The sequence below is a fragment of the Sorex araneus genome, chromosome 5 (assembly GCF_027595985.1).
Source record: "Sorex araneus isolate mSorAra2 chromosome 5, mSorAra2.pri, whole genome shotgun sequence".
NCBI classification, from domain to species: domain Eukaryota; kingdom Metazoa; phylum Chordata; class Mammalia; order Eulipotyphla; family Soricidae; genus Sorex; species Sorex araneus.
This window is the reverse complement of record NC_073306.1, coordinates 192,619,191-192,637,167: the sequence shown is the minus strand read 5'-3', so window position 1 is coordinate 192,637,167 and position 17,977 is coordinate 192,619,191. Positions and strand designations below refer to the sequence as shown.

The following is a 17,977-nucleotide window of genomic DNA, read 5'->3' as shown; positions in this document are numbered from 1 at the left end:
GGGTTTCTCCAAAGTTTCATAACAAATTCCTCCACGAATTTGTTATGAATTGTTTTGGATCATACCCAGAAATTACTCCTGGCTCTGCACTTGGGAATTGTTCCCAGTGGTGCTCGGGGACGATGTGTAATACCAGGGATCAAACCCAGGTCTGCCACATGCAGGGCAAACACATTACCCTCTACTACCTTTCCAGCCCCAAACCTTAATACTTTTAGCAAAGTGAAAAAAAGAGAGTTGAGATCTTTGGGATTAGAAGTGAGCCGTGAATAATTTATGTGTATTCTTTTTCTCTTCTGTATCATCACTTCATTTTCTATATTCAAAAGAACATAAAATATAAATGGAAAGTTTAAAGAATCATTATAATAACTACTTGTATAAGCACCTTTCAAATTAATAATATATTAACAGCAACTCAAAAGAACTTCTCGTAATAGACACTTTTTAGTCACACCAGTTTATTTACACATAACCTCTGGCAGTTTGCCACTACCCTATCTTTTGTGATAAACATGATTGTTTTTATTTGTAATGTTACCTAAACAATACAGTTAGCTTTGTGAATCTTTGAACCTTATGTAAATGAAGCCATGTTGTATTTTACAGCTGTTGCTGCTTTTATTCTAGGTAGATTCATCCATGCCTATAGCTATACTGTATTCTTCACAATAGTTATGTAACCTACTTCAGTATTAATATACTAGTTATTTCTGTTGACTGTAAATTACTTGTTAGTTAGATATTAAGAAACATCACTTTTTATTTTGTTATTTTTTTGTGTGTGACTTTGAAGTATTTTTTCTCTGGCCCATGTCATGAAGACTTTCATGAGGTAGATATATTACCTTGTGAGAGTTTTTCGGGTTTTTTCTTAAATTGTATTTATTACATTTGCTATTCCAACACCAGTCCCACCACCATTATACCTTTCCACCACCATATTTCCAATGTTTACGCCCTGACCCCCAAAGCAGGATCTAAATAATTTATTTTGTATTGCTTGTATTGAGACTGAAGCAGTCATCGAAGCCCTAGCCAAACAGGGCATTCAAACTCAGTACATCAAGATCCTCTTTGAGCTGTATTACAGATTCACCACCAGGATCTCACCATTCTACAAGGAAGTGATCATTGACGTAAAGAGAGGACTTTGGCCATTTCACCGGAACTCTTCAGTGCCACCCTCGAGAACATCATGTGACGACTAGAATGGGAGTGAAGATAGATGGTCGGCAACTCCACCACCTCCACTTCGCTGATGACATTTTTTCATAACGCCAAACATTAGCCAAGCGGCACAAATGCTGGCCGACTTTGACCACAAGTGTGGAAAGGTCGCACTGCAGCTGAACCTCAACAAGACAATGCTTATGAAAAACAAACTAGCCCCTGATCCTCCATTTGCTCTCAAACAAACATCTCCGAATGCAGCAGCTATGTGTACCTGGGTCAAGAACTCAACATGAGGACCGACTCGGCACCAGAAGTGCACAGGAGGAAGAGAGCGGCATGGAACATCTTCAAGTTTGTCGAAGAAGTGGTTAAGAGGATGAAGGGCCTTCGACTCTGGGCACATCTTTTCAATTCCACCGTTCTTTCTGCACTAACGTACGCCTCAGAGACCTGGGTCCTATGCAAACAGGATAAGAACGCTATTTGGATATCCCAAGGAGGACTCAAAAGAGCTTGCTAGTAGTATCACTTCTTACTCAAGTGAGAGAAGGAATCCGGAGTTCCAATCTTGATCCGTCGACGGTCAAGAATCAGGGACGCTATCTCATTAGCCAAGACATCAAAAATCAGATGGGCTGGACACATAATGCGATTCAGAGATGCCCACTGGACTAGATCTGTTACCAACTGGATTCCACGGAACATCAAAAGACCACGTGGCCACCCACCAACGAGATGGTCATGCTTCTTCGTCAAAACCCTGAACAAACGGTTTGAAGTTCTTACTGTTCCTGGTGCAAGCAGGTATCATTGGGCTACACTAGCATGCGACAGGGACAGATGGAGCTGTTACTGGCGCCCACTCGAGCAAACTGAAGATCAACAGGAAGACAAGTGATACAAGTATTGCTTGTTATGAAAAATCTGCTAAAAGTGATCAGAAAAATTTTCTTAGAGCAAAGTGTGTGAAGGTTGTTGTATTTCACCCTGGAGCCATTAAACCCTTGTCTTGATACATCGGTAGCATAGAGTATGAGATGTATAGCTGCACGCTCCACGAATTCCAAAATTTCAAATATGGTGATACAGCTGAGGTTTTTTTATATATGTGTGTGTGTATGTATATATATGTATATGTATATGTGTGTATATATATATATATATATATATATATATATATATATATATATATACTTTTTAACTGGATGGTGAAGGGATCTGGAGGCATTTCTGAGATGTGTTACTTTCTTCTGAGGATATTTATATAGAGTCTGGATCTGACTGTTAATGAGCTTATATAGCGCCAGAGGCGGTTCATAGGTGTGACTGCCAGGCTATGGGAAGCACAGGGAGATGGTTGAGGTCACCCATTTCTGACTCCATTGGAGCCTGGAGATTTTGGTCACAAGTCCCACATACCTGGGTTTTTCAGATTTTCTGAGAGTTTTAGTGTTGTCTTTCACACTGAAGTTCTTGATTCATGAAGTATTTTCTTCTATTTTTTTTTTTTGGGTCACACCCAGTGATGCTCAGGGGTTACTCCTGGCTTTGCACTCAGGAATTACTCCTGGCAGTGCTTGGGGGGGACCATATGGGATGCCGGGGATCAAACCCGGGTTGGCCGCGTGCAAGGCAAACGCCCTACCCGCTGTGCTATCGCTCCGGCCCCTCATGAAGTATTTTGTATGTGTCACATTCCCATGAAATCTTTGTTTTTCACAATATAACCCATAGGGTATTTTGTTCTGTTTAGCAAAAATTTTTCCAACTTTCATTCTGTAAGTATCTTGGTTATTCTTAGCCCTTTATATTTTCAGTTCTCAAATTTATACTAGAAATAAAACCTGCCATTTTGAAGTTTCCGATTATCTTACTAAAATTTCCAAACTTTAGCTTTTGTGAACATGAAAAACATTATTTACTGTCTGGTTCATAATTCCCAGAGTTCCCAAATCTCTGTCTGGTCTGTTTTTTCCTTCAACTACTCCACATTGATATCTTGTTTGTCTGTGCATCATGTTGCCCTTAACTGTATGTTGATGTTATGTTTAAAACATTGCTTATACAAAAACTTAATGCTCAGCTTGATGATTTCATCCTCCACTGATACTTTTTCATATGCTCTGCCATTTACTAGAGACGCTAGTAGGGAAGGATCATTTTGATTCTATTTTAGAGACAAAGTTTTCTGAATTACCTATGAGACTGAGCTGAGCTATAGACTCTGTTGGTGTCTGACAAGGGACTTTTCTTCAGAGTACATCTAGCCAGGTCAAAATAATATAAGAAAACAGTCCAATAAAAATAGTGGGTGAAATGTTCCAGCAGATACTTTGAAAGTGTATTTTGTGAAACAGTATTCAACTTTTTTTTTTTAAGGAAATACATATAAAAGCCACATAGACAACGAGGAAGATCACCAAAGTGGTGGAGCAGATGATATTTATATGGAAAGCCCTGAATTGAATTCCTGACAGCACATTACTCCTGTATACAACTAGGGCTAGCTTGCTGGTCCCCAGCACCACCAGGAATTGTCCTGGTCCCCTGAGTACCACTGTCTGGGTAAGGACCCCATTAAAACCCACAGAAAGAACACTGCTCTTTAGAAATGACCAAAGCACATACTGAAACTAGAATTCTCAAAGATTGAAGTAGAGGTATAAAATGGTAGGACAACTTCAGAAAATATTTGACCGTCATAAGGTCAGACAGACCAGTTATCTCTAGATACCTTACTAAAGTGAAGACTGAGCACAGATATGTTAATATGTAGTTTAATAATTACAAAATGTCAACACATTGCAAAAGTTGAATGAGTACTAATACCTTCAAAGGGTAAAATTAAATCAGTTAAAAAGTGAGTTAGTAAGACAAACCATGCTTATGTGAACTTAGACACTAATAAGTAAAAGAAAACAGTCAAAAGATTTTATACTGAGATTTTATTTATAAAATATTCTGAAAAATCATTCTGGAAAGAGCAAAATTCTAGGACTGGAAAAGAGATGGTCAGGAAATGTGGGTAAAAAGTAGCACTGATTACAAAGGAAGAAAATAGAACTATTTTTTGAGGTAATGGAATGTCCTGTAGCTTGACTGTGGTTGTCAAAACTCAGAATTGCACATCAAAAAAAGTGATTGTCATTTGAAAATTTGAAAACAGTTTTAAAGAGAAATGCAGAAAGAATATTTAAGACATTATACACTGAATGATCAAACTGACAGCTTCTGCAGTAAGTTTCCTAGTCTGTCGACCTCAACATTACAAATTTCTATAGCCCAACGGTACGCAACAACATTTTTCACCTACGGTTAGAAAATTTCTAGTGCAAGAGCAAGGGCTAATCCCACAGACTGGGAACCAGAAGTAGAGATTTGTTCTGCTACTCAGTGGCTCAAGGAGCTGCCAGCACCAGCTGTGAGGATGAGGCCATCTTGGTCTATCCAGGCTCAGTCAAGCCACAATCTGGTGACTGTCATGTAAAGGGCAGCAAGAACTGCCCAGTCAAATCATATTGAGATTGCCGATGTGAAAAAGGCGGATTAAATAAAATGTCTATAGACTTAACCATCATATTTTGGAGATAATTTGTTACCCAGTATTAATTAGTATTTATTAAGGTAGTACTAATACTCATACTGATTAATGCTAATACTAATTGTGCCAACATTTAATTAGATGACTGCCATAATTCTATTTATCCAGGAGGCAACCTGTATTCAATTCCCCTCCCTCTAGCTTTTTGTTTGTTTTGAGGGTGTTCCAGGAGATCCTTTGGTCTCTGAGAAAAAAGAGGATGAAAGCATATTAATAGCTTATTCCTTAAGATTTTTATTACATGGTGTTTATTTGTCTTTGCAAGTAATATATTATGTTGCCCATATCTATACTGAGGTCATTCCTTGTGCTATTTTAGGAGAGCTGTTCAGAAATTAGAATACAAGTCAAAGATGAGACTAAAGGGCCAACAATTTATAATTGAGGATAAGGCAAAGAAAGGGGACATTGTTATTATTGAATGGACTTTGTTATTTCAAAGCCAGAAATTGGATTAGCATGCAGAAGTTCAAGGATGGGGTGTTCCAGACAATATCAGAGAATAATTGTCACTGAAAGCTAACCAAACGTAAACAGGGCTGCCTCACCAGTCACTAATTGATAACTATAGAAAATTCCAGGCAAGCTAAACGATCACAGCTGTTTTTTGTACTGTGTATGCAAGGTGATTCCTACACAAAGTGAGAAACATAATTTTTTTTAGTTCCTTCAGATTGGGCTTGGAGAGGTAGTACAGCAGATAAGGTGTTTTTCTTGTATGTATCCAACTAGGTTCAATTCCCCAGCAACCTATATGGTCCACCAAGTGTCACTGGGCTTGATCCCTTAGAACAGCACCAGGAGTAAGCCCTGAGCCCAGTTGGTTGCGCCTCCCACGCACCCCCGCACCAAAAAAAAAAGTTCCTTCCAATTAGGTTTTTAAATTGTTGTCACAAGTTTCTTAGCCATGTTTATCTAGATTTTAAGTGTTACCCTAGCCAAAGTTATTTCCCTTCTAAATTTCTAGGACCAGAGACTTGTTTTAATTAAATCCAAATAGGTTTGAAGTATCTTTTTTTTTTTTAATTTTTGGAGGCATTTGGGACACAACCAGCAGTCCTTGATGTCTGCACCAGGCTCTGCTTGGTCACTCCCAGTCTCCTAGGAAAGCCTGTGCTGCTGGCCATTTGCCAGACAGGCGCATTCCCTGTTACTAGTTGCAGGGCCTCAGTTGGATATATCTTACCTCTCCTTCCAGCTTGTCGATGGCCATAAGTTTCGAGGATTGTTTCAAAGGATGGAGAAAATCACATCCAAACTGTCCTGCCCTGCCCTGCCCTGCCCAGAAGTGGCCTACAGACAGACCTAGTTTCATAAGCATAGAACTTTGCAGCCAGAGTTGTGTGCACAGTTTAAAAGTCTCTTATCACTCTTTCAAGTAATTGATAATTTATAAACAAGCCACCCTGTGAATTTTGCAGCAAGCTAGACTATAGTTGTAGTCCTCAGCTTCTCATTACCCTTGTTTTTTGGTTTTTGCACTCCTGACTTTGCACTGAAATGAAACCTTTTCTCAATTTATCTAATTTCCAATTGCCATAATTTGGTGGGTTTTTTTAATGTTGCTAGGAATTGAATCCAGGCTTTCTCACACACGCAGGGCATGCATTCTAACACTGAGTGTGTATATGTGTGTGTAGACACAAACACACACGTGGGGGAGTAATGAAGTATCTTGTTTTATTTGGGAGTTTCACCCCACAGTGCTGAGGAGCCACTCCAGGCAGGTGCCCAGTCGGTTGACCCATCTCTCCAGCCCCTCATGCATTTTAGTCTGTCGGGAGTCTCTAGCATTGTTGCTAGACCATACCTTTAAATGATTCATTTGGCTTGTATAACTTTATATTAGTAGGGTTTTCTTCTTATCTCTGAACTTGATTGATAAAACCAAGGAAACTAGTATAATGACATGATATTCTTCAGAATATTTATTCTCTAGAGTAGGCCCATTAACCATTCATCAGGATATCGGTATTCTCATTTTCACAGTCAGTGGCAAATGATTTTGCAAAGGGATAAATATAAAAGCTGAACTAGAGTTCTATCTGATTAGTATTACAAATCACATACAGGGTTTATTGACTTTTTTTTCTTTCCATAACACGACAAAGTGAGGAACATACCAAAGGTTTAATCGGTTGAATATATAAATGGTCGTAAATTTCCTCGTGTTTCCTTCACAAAATAATCAATGACGCTGAAAAGGTTTGGGAGAGTTATCTATGTGAAGAGAGAGAGAGAGAAGGTTAAGTGTAAAGATAGAGTAATAGAAATCTCAACTAAAATTTAGTGGAAATAATTGCACATTTTCTGACCTCCAGAAAATCGTTCATATCTCACCTGGATGGTTTACTGAATAGTCAAAGTTTTACCTAGCCCTGAGTTCCGTTTCTTTATGATCATACCTGATTTCCTGTTCAAGAACTACCCCTTTTCTACTCAATACATTTTGGTGGACAATAATTGGGTGCCCTACTCTTCCCCAACTTTCCATGGGAATGTGACTAAGTTAAGCAGACAGTGGCTCCTTTGGTTTTGAACTTGAGTAGAGGATCAAGGAAGACAGCAGTGTCCTAATCAGATGTGTCTTACCACAAGTAGAGGTTTCTTCTGCTTTCCAAAAATACTTACTTCTCCACTTTCCTTTCATGAAATACCTAGATTAGTATCTGATCTTGTTAAGCAAGAGAAATCCAAAGAGAATTTCTGCTTTTAGGAAAAAAATAAGACCATATTTTACTGCATTCTAGAGGAAGTGTTCACCTTTTGTAGTAAGTGGCATTTTTGTCTCTGTCTCATCAACTAGTTCATGCATGTGTGTATTTATGATATTGTTTGCTCTTACTATGTGCTAGTGTTATTTTAGATTTGATGTGCTCTTGGGATGATTTGACAGGTTATTGTGGAGGCGTGAGAGGGTTTGAGAATACTTAAAACCTGTAGGTAAATTAATAATCAGTGTTTTTTGCTTTATATAGCTTTGGCTTATAAAAGACATTATAGGAACCCCCTGCTTTTTAGATACTGGAGAAACCTGTAACTACTTAAAATCCATAAAGGTTTTGGTATAGCCTTTCAGACACTCTACTTTCTATTTTCTTTAAATAAATCCATTTTTACTTAACTTGGCCACAGAGTATTTCTGCTTGAAGCCAAAGGACTTTAAAGCTTGAGAATCTAGCATTTTAGTATCTCATCATAACAGGATAATTTACTAGATTTAGGAGGTAGTAATGTTACAGCTCCTACCACCTAAACCTTTTCATACAAGCAAATGAGTTTAAACTGGGTAAACCCAATTAAACTTGAAGATGAAAAGGAACATTCAAAACACATCCCCGATAAGGAGTAGGGTTGTGCTTTGTGAATGGTGATAGAGTAGTCCTTATTCTGTGAGCTGTTCAGACCACGGACAAGTAAGAGTAACTAATTTCAGAGGTCCACTCTCCTCTAACCATTTCTTCCCATATCTTGGCCACTTAGATTATTTTTTGACATTTTAATTCTCTCTTTACTTCATTCGAAGTTTTTTTTTATATTAAAATAATTAAATAATGTCAGCTATGATTTGCATAGTTATTCAGGTGTATGGACTGGAGGAATAGCACAGTGGGTAGGGTGTGTGCCCTGTACGCGGCGGACCGGGGTTTGATTCCTCCATCCTTTTCGGAGAGCCTGGCAAGCTACTGAGAATATCCCGCCCTCACAGCAGAGCCTGGCAAGCTACCCATGGTGTATTCAATATGCTAAAAACAGTAACAAGTCCGACAATGGAGATGTTACTGGTGCCCACTCAAGCAAATCAATGAACAACAGGACGACAGTGCTACAGTGCTATTCAGGTGTACAGTGTTCTAATACCACTTCCATCACCAGTGTCACTTTCCCTTCATTAATGTCCCCAAGTTTCCTTCCACCCTCCAGTCTTCCTCCTTGACAGGCACATTTTTCAGTTTGGTTGTTGTAGTTTGACTCATGCTTACAGTAATGTTGGCTTTGTAGTTTTGATACATACATATATCACATGGCCACACCACCAGTATACTCCAGGCCCCTGACCCTACCCCTGTCACCTCCCATTCGTTTCTTCTAACTCCCCCAACCCCCATCCTGTTTGTTTCCTTCCCTATCCTCATTTCTATCATCTAGGGTCAAGGGTGATCTCTTATTTCCTGGTAGATTCTTTTTCTTTTGTTTTCACAGATTGCTTTAAAAATTCCAATTAGGTACAAGCATGAGAACAAAGTTCTGAGAAGTGCTTACAGCTACGTTTTAAGCGGAGTGATATAAATCAGCAGCGCCTTGCTCTTGACAAAAGCCTCTACTGCACTCTCGAGGTTATGATCCAAGCACAGGAAATGCAACCCTGTGGTCTTATCATCGCTACAAGTCTGTTTCATCAGCCACTAAGAACTGGAGTGGCAAAGGAACTAGAAACTCCACTTTCGAGAAGTCATATCAACACCTTCGTGCTGCTTCTGTATCACTTCCCTTCCCCTTCTTACTACCAAGTCTTAAATCAGATTCCATTTGTCCAGCATCCTGGAACATTGCTCATGTTTAATACATTTCCGTTGCCTGAGACTAGTATAAACACAGTTTTCCATCTGTATAATAGGCATTACCTTTAAAATGTTGCCGATGAAATTAAATGGCATATGTAAAGTACTGAGCTCTGGGCCTCACACAATTATCTAGTAATAAAATCATTAACACCATTGTATATCAGTGAGGTAGAAGAGTTACAGGCCAGAAAGAAAAATCCCTTTGTCATTATTGGCACTGAGTGGGATATCTGAACTTCTGCTTGGCACATATTAAAGAACTAGGTATTTGCAGAATGTCCCCACCTGAAATAAACAGGAATACTCAGAATTGGAAGATGTGAAGTAAATGCTTAACAAAAATACCTCTACAAGCAGCTCTAGCCACAAATATCACTGTCAAGGTCACTGTCCTCCCGTTGCTCATCGATTTGCTCCAGCGGGCACCAGTAACGTCTCCATGTGAGACTTGTTACTGTTTTTGGCATATCGAATACGCCATGGGTCGCTTGCCAGGCTCTGCTGTACGGGCGGGATACTCTGGGAGCTTGCCGGGCTCTCGGAGAGGGACAGAGAATCGAACACGGGTCGGCCTGCATGCAAGGCAAGCGCCCTACCCACTGTGCTATCACACTCCAGCCCAGCCACAAAGATAGGCAGAGAAAAAAGTGGAAATTTTCAACAATCTTACTCTCTCCGCCTGCCTGCTCTTGCATCTCACTTCTTACCCAGGTTGCTGCCACCTGGGCCCCTTGAATGGCTGTTTTTCATTAGCATGAGGTTCCTCGGCAAGAAGCTTGCCCACCTTGCCTGTGTATTATATAAGGTACGAGTGGGAAGAAGCAAAAAAAAAACTCAGCAACAAGCAAACACTACTTACAGGTTTTTCCAGTTCGATAGTGTAGCTTTTCCCTGAATTCATCACTTTGTAGTGCTTGATTTGTGGCATACTAGAACTGAAGAAAGAAAAAGATAATTTCCGTTCCATCATACTGTTGGGTAAAATAAATAAAGGCGCATATAAAATACCACCTGGACAGCAAACTTAATGTTCTCACGTTTGTAGTTTGTCCCAGCTGCCCTCCTACACACATACAAATACACAAATTTGTTGCGCTTTTTTTCCCCCTTATTTTACCAGTTTTGTCTCTTTTGGAAGTAGGGAACCTAGACACTTAGGTGTGGTCACTAAGTGGGTGAAAGTGAAGAAAAAATAGAATAAAATAAATCAAGAACTGAAAACTTTCTGGGAGAAATTAATACCTAGTTTTTTCTGATGACAGCAAAGTAGACAATATAAATCTTATGTGGGCATGCACAAATCTAATATGTATTCTCTATATTAAATAAGAAAATTGAGGGCTGGAGCAATAGCACAGCAGGTAGGGTGTTTGCTTCCCATGGGATTCCCAGCATCCCATATGGTCCCCTGAGCACTGCCAGGGGTAATTCCTGAGTGAAGAACCAAGAGTGACCCCTGTGCATCGCCAGGTGTGACCCAAAAAGCAATAAATAAAGAAATAAGAAAACTACATATTATCCCTATTTTGGGCCAATCCTTCTGCTAGCTCATATACCACACTTTATTTAAATAAGATATCTTATAATAAGATATCAGTTTATTTAGAGACTGAAAAAATATTGAGTAGTGGGAATGTAGGTATAGCTGATGAATTTTAATGTCTTTCTCTTTTACAGTGTTAAAGCACTCTGAATTGTGCCATAACATGGTAATTTGACTGTGAATTGTATATGTACAAGAAACACACCTTATGCACCTCAATTTTTAATGTTATTATTTTATTGTTGCTATTATTTTGGGCCACTCCTGTTGGTGCTCAGAGCTTCCTGGCTCTGTGCTCAGGGTTCACCCCATCAGGGCTCTGGGTAGCAGGGGACTGAATCCAGGTCAGTGGTGTGCAAAGTAAGTTCACTACTTGCTATACTACCACTCTGACCCATAAGATTTAATTTAATTTTTACTGACAGCAGAAGTAAGTCTCTATGCCACTTAGTTTTAAACATTAGGATTGTGTCTGGTAGAATACTAGTAAACATTAGGATTGTCTTAGGATTCACTTGATTTATATGGCAAAAGTGCTTAAACAAAGACTTTCCAATGCTGAAAGGTTAATAGCACTATGCTGACATTTTGTTTTTTTTTGAAAATCGAAGTAATTTAACATGTGTTCAATTTACAGTGGCTATCTTAACCAACACCAGTTAAACTGCCAGAGGGCCTTTTTTATCACTGATCTCTTCATTTCCAGGTCACATTTCCCTAGGACTGAACTATACTTCCATTCAGAGGGCTCTCTGCTCGCCCACCATAGTATCCCAATTTTCTCTATAGTAGTATGTTGTCCTGTCTCACAGTAGCTTGAAAACAGCTAATAAATTAGTTGTAATGGCTTATTCTAAAGCTTTACTTTAAAAACATGGGACAAAACCTAAGCAACCCTTTCCCTCTAAAAGAAAAAAGAAATCTAGTTAATGCCGACTGTTCAGAAATCTACAGATTGGTAAAGAAAACATTCTTGGACAGAGGCAGTTTCACAAACACCCTCCTTGGGGTAACAGATTGTTTTCTTTGTTTCCCCGACTATAAACAACCTTATAAGTATGCAGTTATTTTTGAAAACTGCACATTCAAATTAAATATCTGTAATACAATGAAAAAAGTATTAGAAGATGGATAGAAATCCTGAAGGGCATGTCTTTTTTAAATAGAAAAATCTATGTTCAAATTCCTATGAGACCAAGATTGCAATGCCTCTCATGAAACCATTCTCAGTATTTGAGAAGTTCTATATAGTGCCTGGCACAAACTTTCAATAATAACCATTTTTTAGTAATTTAAACATGTGCCTAGGCTTAGAACTTTCTGTGAATCTATTCACCCAATACCCGTCCAATAAAGGGTTGATATCAAGGGTATATAAAGCACTGGTTGAACTCTACAAGAAGAAAACATCCAACCCCATCAGAAAATGGGGCAAAGAAATGAACAGAAGCTTTTCCAAGGAAGAGATACGAATGGCCAAAAGGCACATGAAAAAATGCTCTGCATCACTAATCATCAGGGAGATGCAAATCAAAACAACCATGAGATACCACCTCACACCACAGAGAATGGCACACATCCAAAAGAACAAAAGCAACCGCTGTTGGAGAGGATGTGGGGAGAAGGGGACCCTTATCCACTGCTGGTGGGAATGCCGACTGGTCTAGCCCCTTTGGAAAAAAACTATGGACGATTCTCAGAAAATTAGAAATTGAGCTCCCATTTGATCCAGCAATACCACTTCTGGGAATATATCCTGGAGAAACAAAGTATAGTCGAAATGACATCTGTACTTATATGGTCATCGCAGCACTGTTTACAATAGCCAGAATCTGGAAAAAACCCGAGTGCCCGAGAACAGATGACTGGTTAAAGAAACTTTGGTACATCTATACAATGGAATACTATGCAGCTATTAGAAAGGATGAAGTCATGAACTTTGCATATAAGTGGATCAACATGGAAAGTATCATGCTAATTGAAATGAGCCAGAAAGAGAGAGACAGACATAGGAAGATTGCACTCATCTGTGGAATATAGAACAACAGAGTAGGAGACTAATACCCAAGAATAGTAGTATATAATACCAGGAGATTGGCTCCATAGCTTGGAAGCTGGCCTCACACGCTGGGGGAAAGTCATCCCAGATAGAGAGGGGAACACCAAGTAATATGTGATTGGAGATTCTGTGCGGGAAGGGAGATGCGTGTTGAAAGTAGACTAGAGACTGAACAGGATGACCACTCAATACCCCTATTTGGAACCACAACACCCAAAAGGAAAGAGAGATATCAAATTGGAATGTCCCGCTACAGAGGCGAGGTGGGGTGGGGGCGATGGGACTGGGGTGGGTGTGAGGGATACTGGGTTCATTGGTGGTGGAGAATGGACACTGGTGGAGGGATGGGCTCTTAAACATTGCATGAGGGAAAAACAAGCACGAAAATTTGTGAATCTGTAACTACTCTCACTGTGACTCACTAATTAAAAAATAAATAAATTTTTTTAAAAAAGAACTTTCTGTGAATCTTTGCTTGCTTATTTGCAAAACCTGAGGCCAAAGAGAGTACACTAGTACACACTGTGCAGGAGGCCCAAGTTTCCGGGCACTATATGATCCCCTGCTAACTGCCGCTCCTGTCCGTCATGCCAGCATCTACACCCAAGCACAGAACTGGTAGTACTGAGCACCTCCAGGTGTGTTCCCAAACAAAAACAAAAACATGAGAAATACTGTCTCTGTTTGCATTGTTCCTATCTTTCAACAGAGCACGCAGCATGTAAGCAGGGCAATAATTGTTGTCAATAATGGTCATCACCATCATTATCAGCATCATCAACTTCATCATCACCATTATCATCATCATCATCATCATCATTATATTATCATCACCACCACCACCACCACCACCACCATCATAATCATCATCATCACTATTATCAACATTCATGGTCAAGCAGGGAAGGAAAATTGGCCAACAAAACAGGGTCTGTAGGAACTTTTGACTAATGAACTAAGTTCTGAAGCAAAAAACAGCAAAAACAACTAGTCACCACGCCTTTCACTTCCATATTTAACATTTGGGTTTTTTTTCATATTTGGTTGTTTTTACGAAGGAGTAAAGAAAAGGGGGAAATTTATAAAAGTGTTCTATTGAGTTTTTCTGACTATGACCTCAAAAAAGAAGTAAACTGCCATTGGGCTGAGGGGAATACACACTCTCATAATAACAAATAATGTGGTAAGTATTTTTGCTAGCTTGTGACCCCATTATTTACAAAAGAATGTGTTTGGGGGTAAATATTTTCTACAGACTCCTTGTCTAACGACTTTGCAAAGCATTTACAGTACTAACTTGAAATGTAGTCATAACAGTTTCAATAAAACCGAAGTATGCTATGAAGTCACACATCACTGGGCTGGGTAAAGGAGAATAATTATTTACCTCAAGAGGAGTCACTTGATTATTTTGGCAATGAATGGGCTTTTGTTTCTTCCTGGGAACTACAATCTTCCCTCCCACAGCTGATCGATTAACAGATGGAGATCACTTTACTTTCAAGATTGCTTTGTAAACAACCTTGTTCTTTTTGAGCTAGTATTTTACCAGACACAATCATCTAATTTTCATGACTGAACTTTTCTCCTACAACCTGTAAGAGAATGCATTGGTTTTGTGGGTTAAGCAGGTGTTTCCTAGACTTCTGACAAAGTCTTATACAGGCTTCTGACAAAGCCTTTCAACAAGCTCTATAAACCCCAATTTTACAAACTAAAATTCAAATACACTCTATAAATGATACCTTTTAAATTTAAGTAGTCTCAAGCACAGACTACTTAAGCACAGACTGCATTGTAGAAGACCTGTTTTGAGGCATTAGAAAACATATAGCAATTCATACCATCATAGAAAAGGTGCAGTAAAATACAAGCAACAACATTAAATATTTCCTTAGTCACTTTCAGGCATAAACTATTCTTCAAAGTCTAAATAAGCTGACATACTGCACCAACTTCAGGCTGCTCTAGTTGGGCCATTCTACCTCCTTGCTTTCTAAATATGGCTTTGGGGGTAAGCATGATTACATTTTAGATTTTATCCCATTAAGTCTCAGATTATTCACATCATGTAGAATAGCACAGGATTCATGCACGAATGCATCCAACATTCAGTCCAACCTAGAAAAGGACGCTCTGAATAAAAAATTAAATTGCTCTCTTGTGTCATCTAATTTGCTTTCAAGCAGTTAGATTCAGTATTGTAATAGAAGATCTGTATGCATAGACTCATTTTAAAAGTGAAAGTAAAGTCTAAAAATATTATATTTGTTGGTGATACTTAAGTTCCTAAACTCTGAAAAGACACAAAATCCTTAAACCGGATGCAGTTAACAGAAAAATCTATTTTTCTCTCAAGAATTCTTCCAAATGCAGCTGACATTTAATGACAGTCATAATTTCTACGTCACTTGGGTTTGTTTCAAGATAACCAACTAAATTCTAAATTGATTATCATATTTTATCTACCAGTTAAAATTTATAACTCCAAACATTAGCATTCCCTTAAAAGAAAAAAATAATGAAATCATAGAAGGTTAAAATGACTTAGAGAGATCAGTCTTCTCTGGAATCTTATTTTCTATTACTTTCCCTTTGGCCACTCTGCAGTATTAGTGACCTTTATATTTCCTGAACAAACCAAGCCTTCTCCTTCCTCTTGATTTTTATACCTGCTACCTAGATTGTTCTGGTCCAAATATTGGCAAATTCCGTTCCCTCAATTTCTTCATGTCTCTACTTAATTGTCCATCAGCAAAGTGGGCCTCCTCTGACTTCTGTAGAGTAATAACATTGGCCCTTAGCAAAATTAACTTTAAGTCTCTTCTGAGAATTTCCACACCTGTATCCTGTCAACTTCCATAGATCTTATTACCAAATAACTACATTTTTGTGTATCTATCCTCCGTGTCTCCTTACAAAAATGAAATTTTTTAAAGCAAGGATGTTGCTTTGTTCTCAGTTGTGTCTGCAATAACTAGAACAATACTAGGTCAACGGTAGTTGCTTGACAAATATTTGTTGAAATGAACAAATAAACTATATTCAGAGTTAAATTGCTTATTCTTCTTCCCAACTTGCCAATATTAGCATTGGCTCAATGTTTAGCATTGCTCATAAAACATTCTGTCTGTTCTTTTGTTCATATTTTTAGCCCCATCAGAATGCCAGCATTTCTTGTGTTTTCTAAAGTGGCGTAATATTGTTACTAACTCTACATGATTTTAGTTAAACATACTCTGTCTCCTGTCGGATAGTGATAGAGTAGTTTTTACTGTCGCTGCCAGGCCTCAGGATCATGTTTCCCAAGGAAGGGTTCTTCTCCAGCATCTCAGTTGCTTCTTTCCGGGATACTGAATAAAAGCATCTACAAAGGAGAGATTAAAAAGAAAAAATGTATTTTTTTTTTTGCTTTTTGGGTCACATCCGGTGATGCTCAAGGGTTACTCCTGGCTCTGCACTCAGAAATTACCCCTGGCAGTGCTCAGGGGACCATACGGGATGCTGGGATTTGAACCCGGGTCGACTGTGTGCAAGGCAAATTCTCTACCTGCTGTACTATCACTCCAGCCCCCAAAAATGTCTTTTTTAACTGGTGAATTTCATTACTTAAAAAATGTTTAAAGAAATTTTAAGAACTACTCAATGACCATAAAATTTCCAGTTTTATTGGGTCAGGGATTTAGCATGGAAATTAGATTTGATCAAGCAGGTTGTGTCCTTGACACCAGGTAGTTCCCAGAGCACCGCTGGGTGCAGCCCTGGAGGCACCGAGTACCCTCAGGTGTTCCCTAAGTACCCCCAAACGCTTAGATCTGGAGAACCCAAACAGTGTTGCATCCTTGAGCTCTTGCATTGATCACACCTGCCCCGTTACCCCAGTATCCAAAGTGGACCCCAGTTCACCAGGGCACTATTTAGCATCCTTCCTGCCCTGTTTTCCAGCCATATTATTCCAATCACAATAATAAAATTAGTTATTACAAGTATGTGCTACAACTCTGCCTATGCCTAGGGCCCTCTTTCCCTCATCCTTTCAATGCCTCTACCCAAAAGGGACTTGAAAAGTATAACTACTGTCACTTGACAATCTAACAAAAGAATGAAGAATGTACCTTCAGTCTTGAGTTATAAATAATTCTCATTTTTTTCTTTGAGGGGGCATCAGGAGGTACCCCAAGCAGCATTCACCTGCCAATTCTTTATCAGCCAGGCTGGCTTCTGGATGGCAGGGCCTGAGAATGCAGTGCTCCTCCAGGGATGCTGCTCGGGAAATGCTACAGGGATCATGTGGTGTCACAGATCAAACTGGTTCTGGTCTCATGTGAAGCATGTGCTTTGACTTTCCATTCTATCTCTCAGGCCCTCAACTGTGCTTTCTCTTAAGGAATACAACAGATCTCTATATATGCTTATCTTATATCGTCCATGTTTTAAACAACTGATAATTTAAATGAATCTAAGCTCACTCCCTTCGAATCATACAGCATTCTTGATGGCACTGTTGGTCTTAGTGTGTGCGAAAAGTGGAATACGGATGATCTTATTTTCATAGTATTATAGTAGCCAATGAACGATGTAGTTTTAAAAAAATATAGCAGGATATGCTATCTACCAAAATATTAGCAGCCAGCATCTGAGTGGTGAGATTGGAAATTATTTCCACCTTCCTATTTATCTCTACAACATAAATATATATTTTTTGTTCTATTGAGAGAAAAGAAGCCATTTGTGTGCCTTTTGAACTGTCACTTCTCCAGATGCCACCATTCCAGCTAACAATGACGGTGGGCAGCTTTTAGAGACTGTGGTACAAATGGAATGTACATTACAACCTGCTGTCAGAAATATAGAGGTAAACATTATTCACACGGTTCCAAGGTTATAATCTATGTCACACTTTCAACAATATAAGGAAAAAATAAATATGAAAAGCCACTGAATTTAGCATGTGCTTTACCTCTTCTTTTTCCTCTGAACCTCCCTTACACACTTTACACACAGTCTGCTCAAAGCCCAAAGACTGAACTGAT

General features: G+C 39.0%; 1 protein-coding gene across 1 annotated transcript in view; it reads right to left on the bottom strand.

Annotated features, from left to right (window-relative positions):
- Positions 1–4,845: 4,845 nt before the first annotated feature.
- The window catches only part of STAP1 (signal transducing adaptor family member 1), a 40,400-nt gene continuing 27,268 nt past the window's right edge, over positions 4,846–17,977 (bottom strand). The window contains exons 6-9 of the mRNA XM_004620295.2: positions 16,183–16,311; positions 10,202–10,271; positions 6,901–6,997; positions 4,846–4,961 (exon numbers count right to left, since the gene is read on the bottom strand). Coding sequence (XP_004620352.1) covers positions 6,908–6,997; positions 10,202–10,271; positions 16,183–16,311 — 289 coding nt within the window. The 3' untranslated portion in view covers positions 4,846–4,961; positions 6,901–6,907. The remainder of the gene's footprint in view (positions 4,962–6,900; positions 6,998–10,201; positions 10,272–16,182; positions 16,312–17,977) is intronic.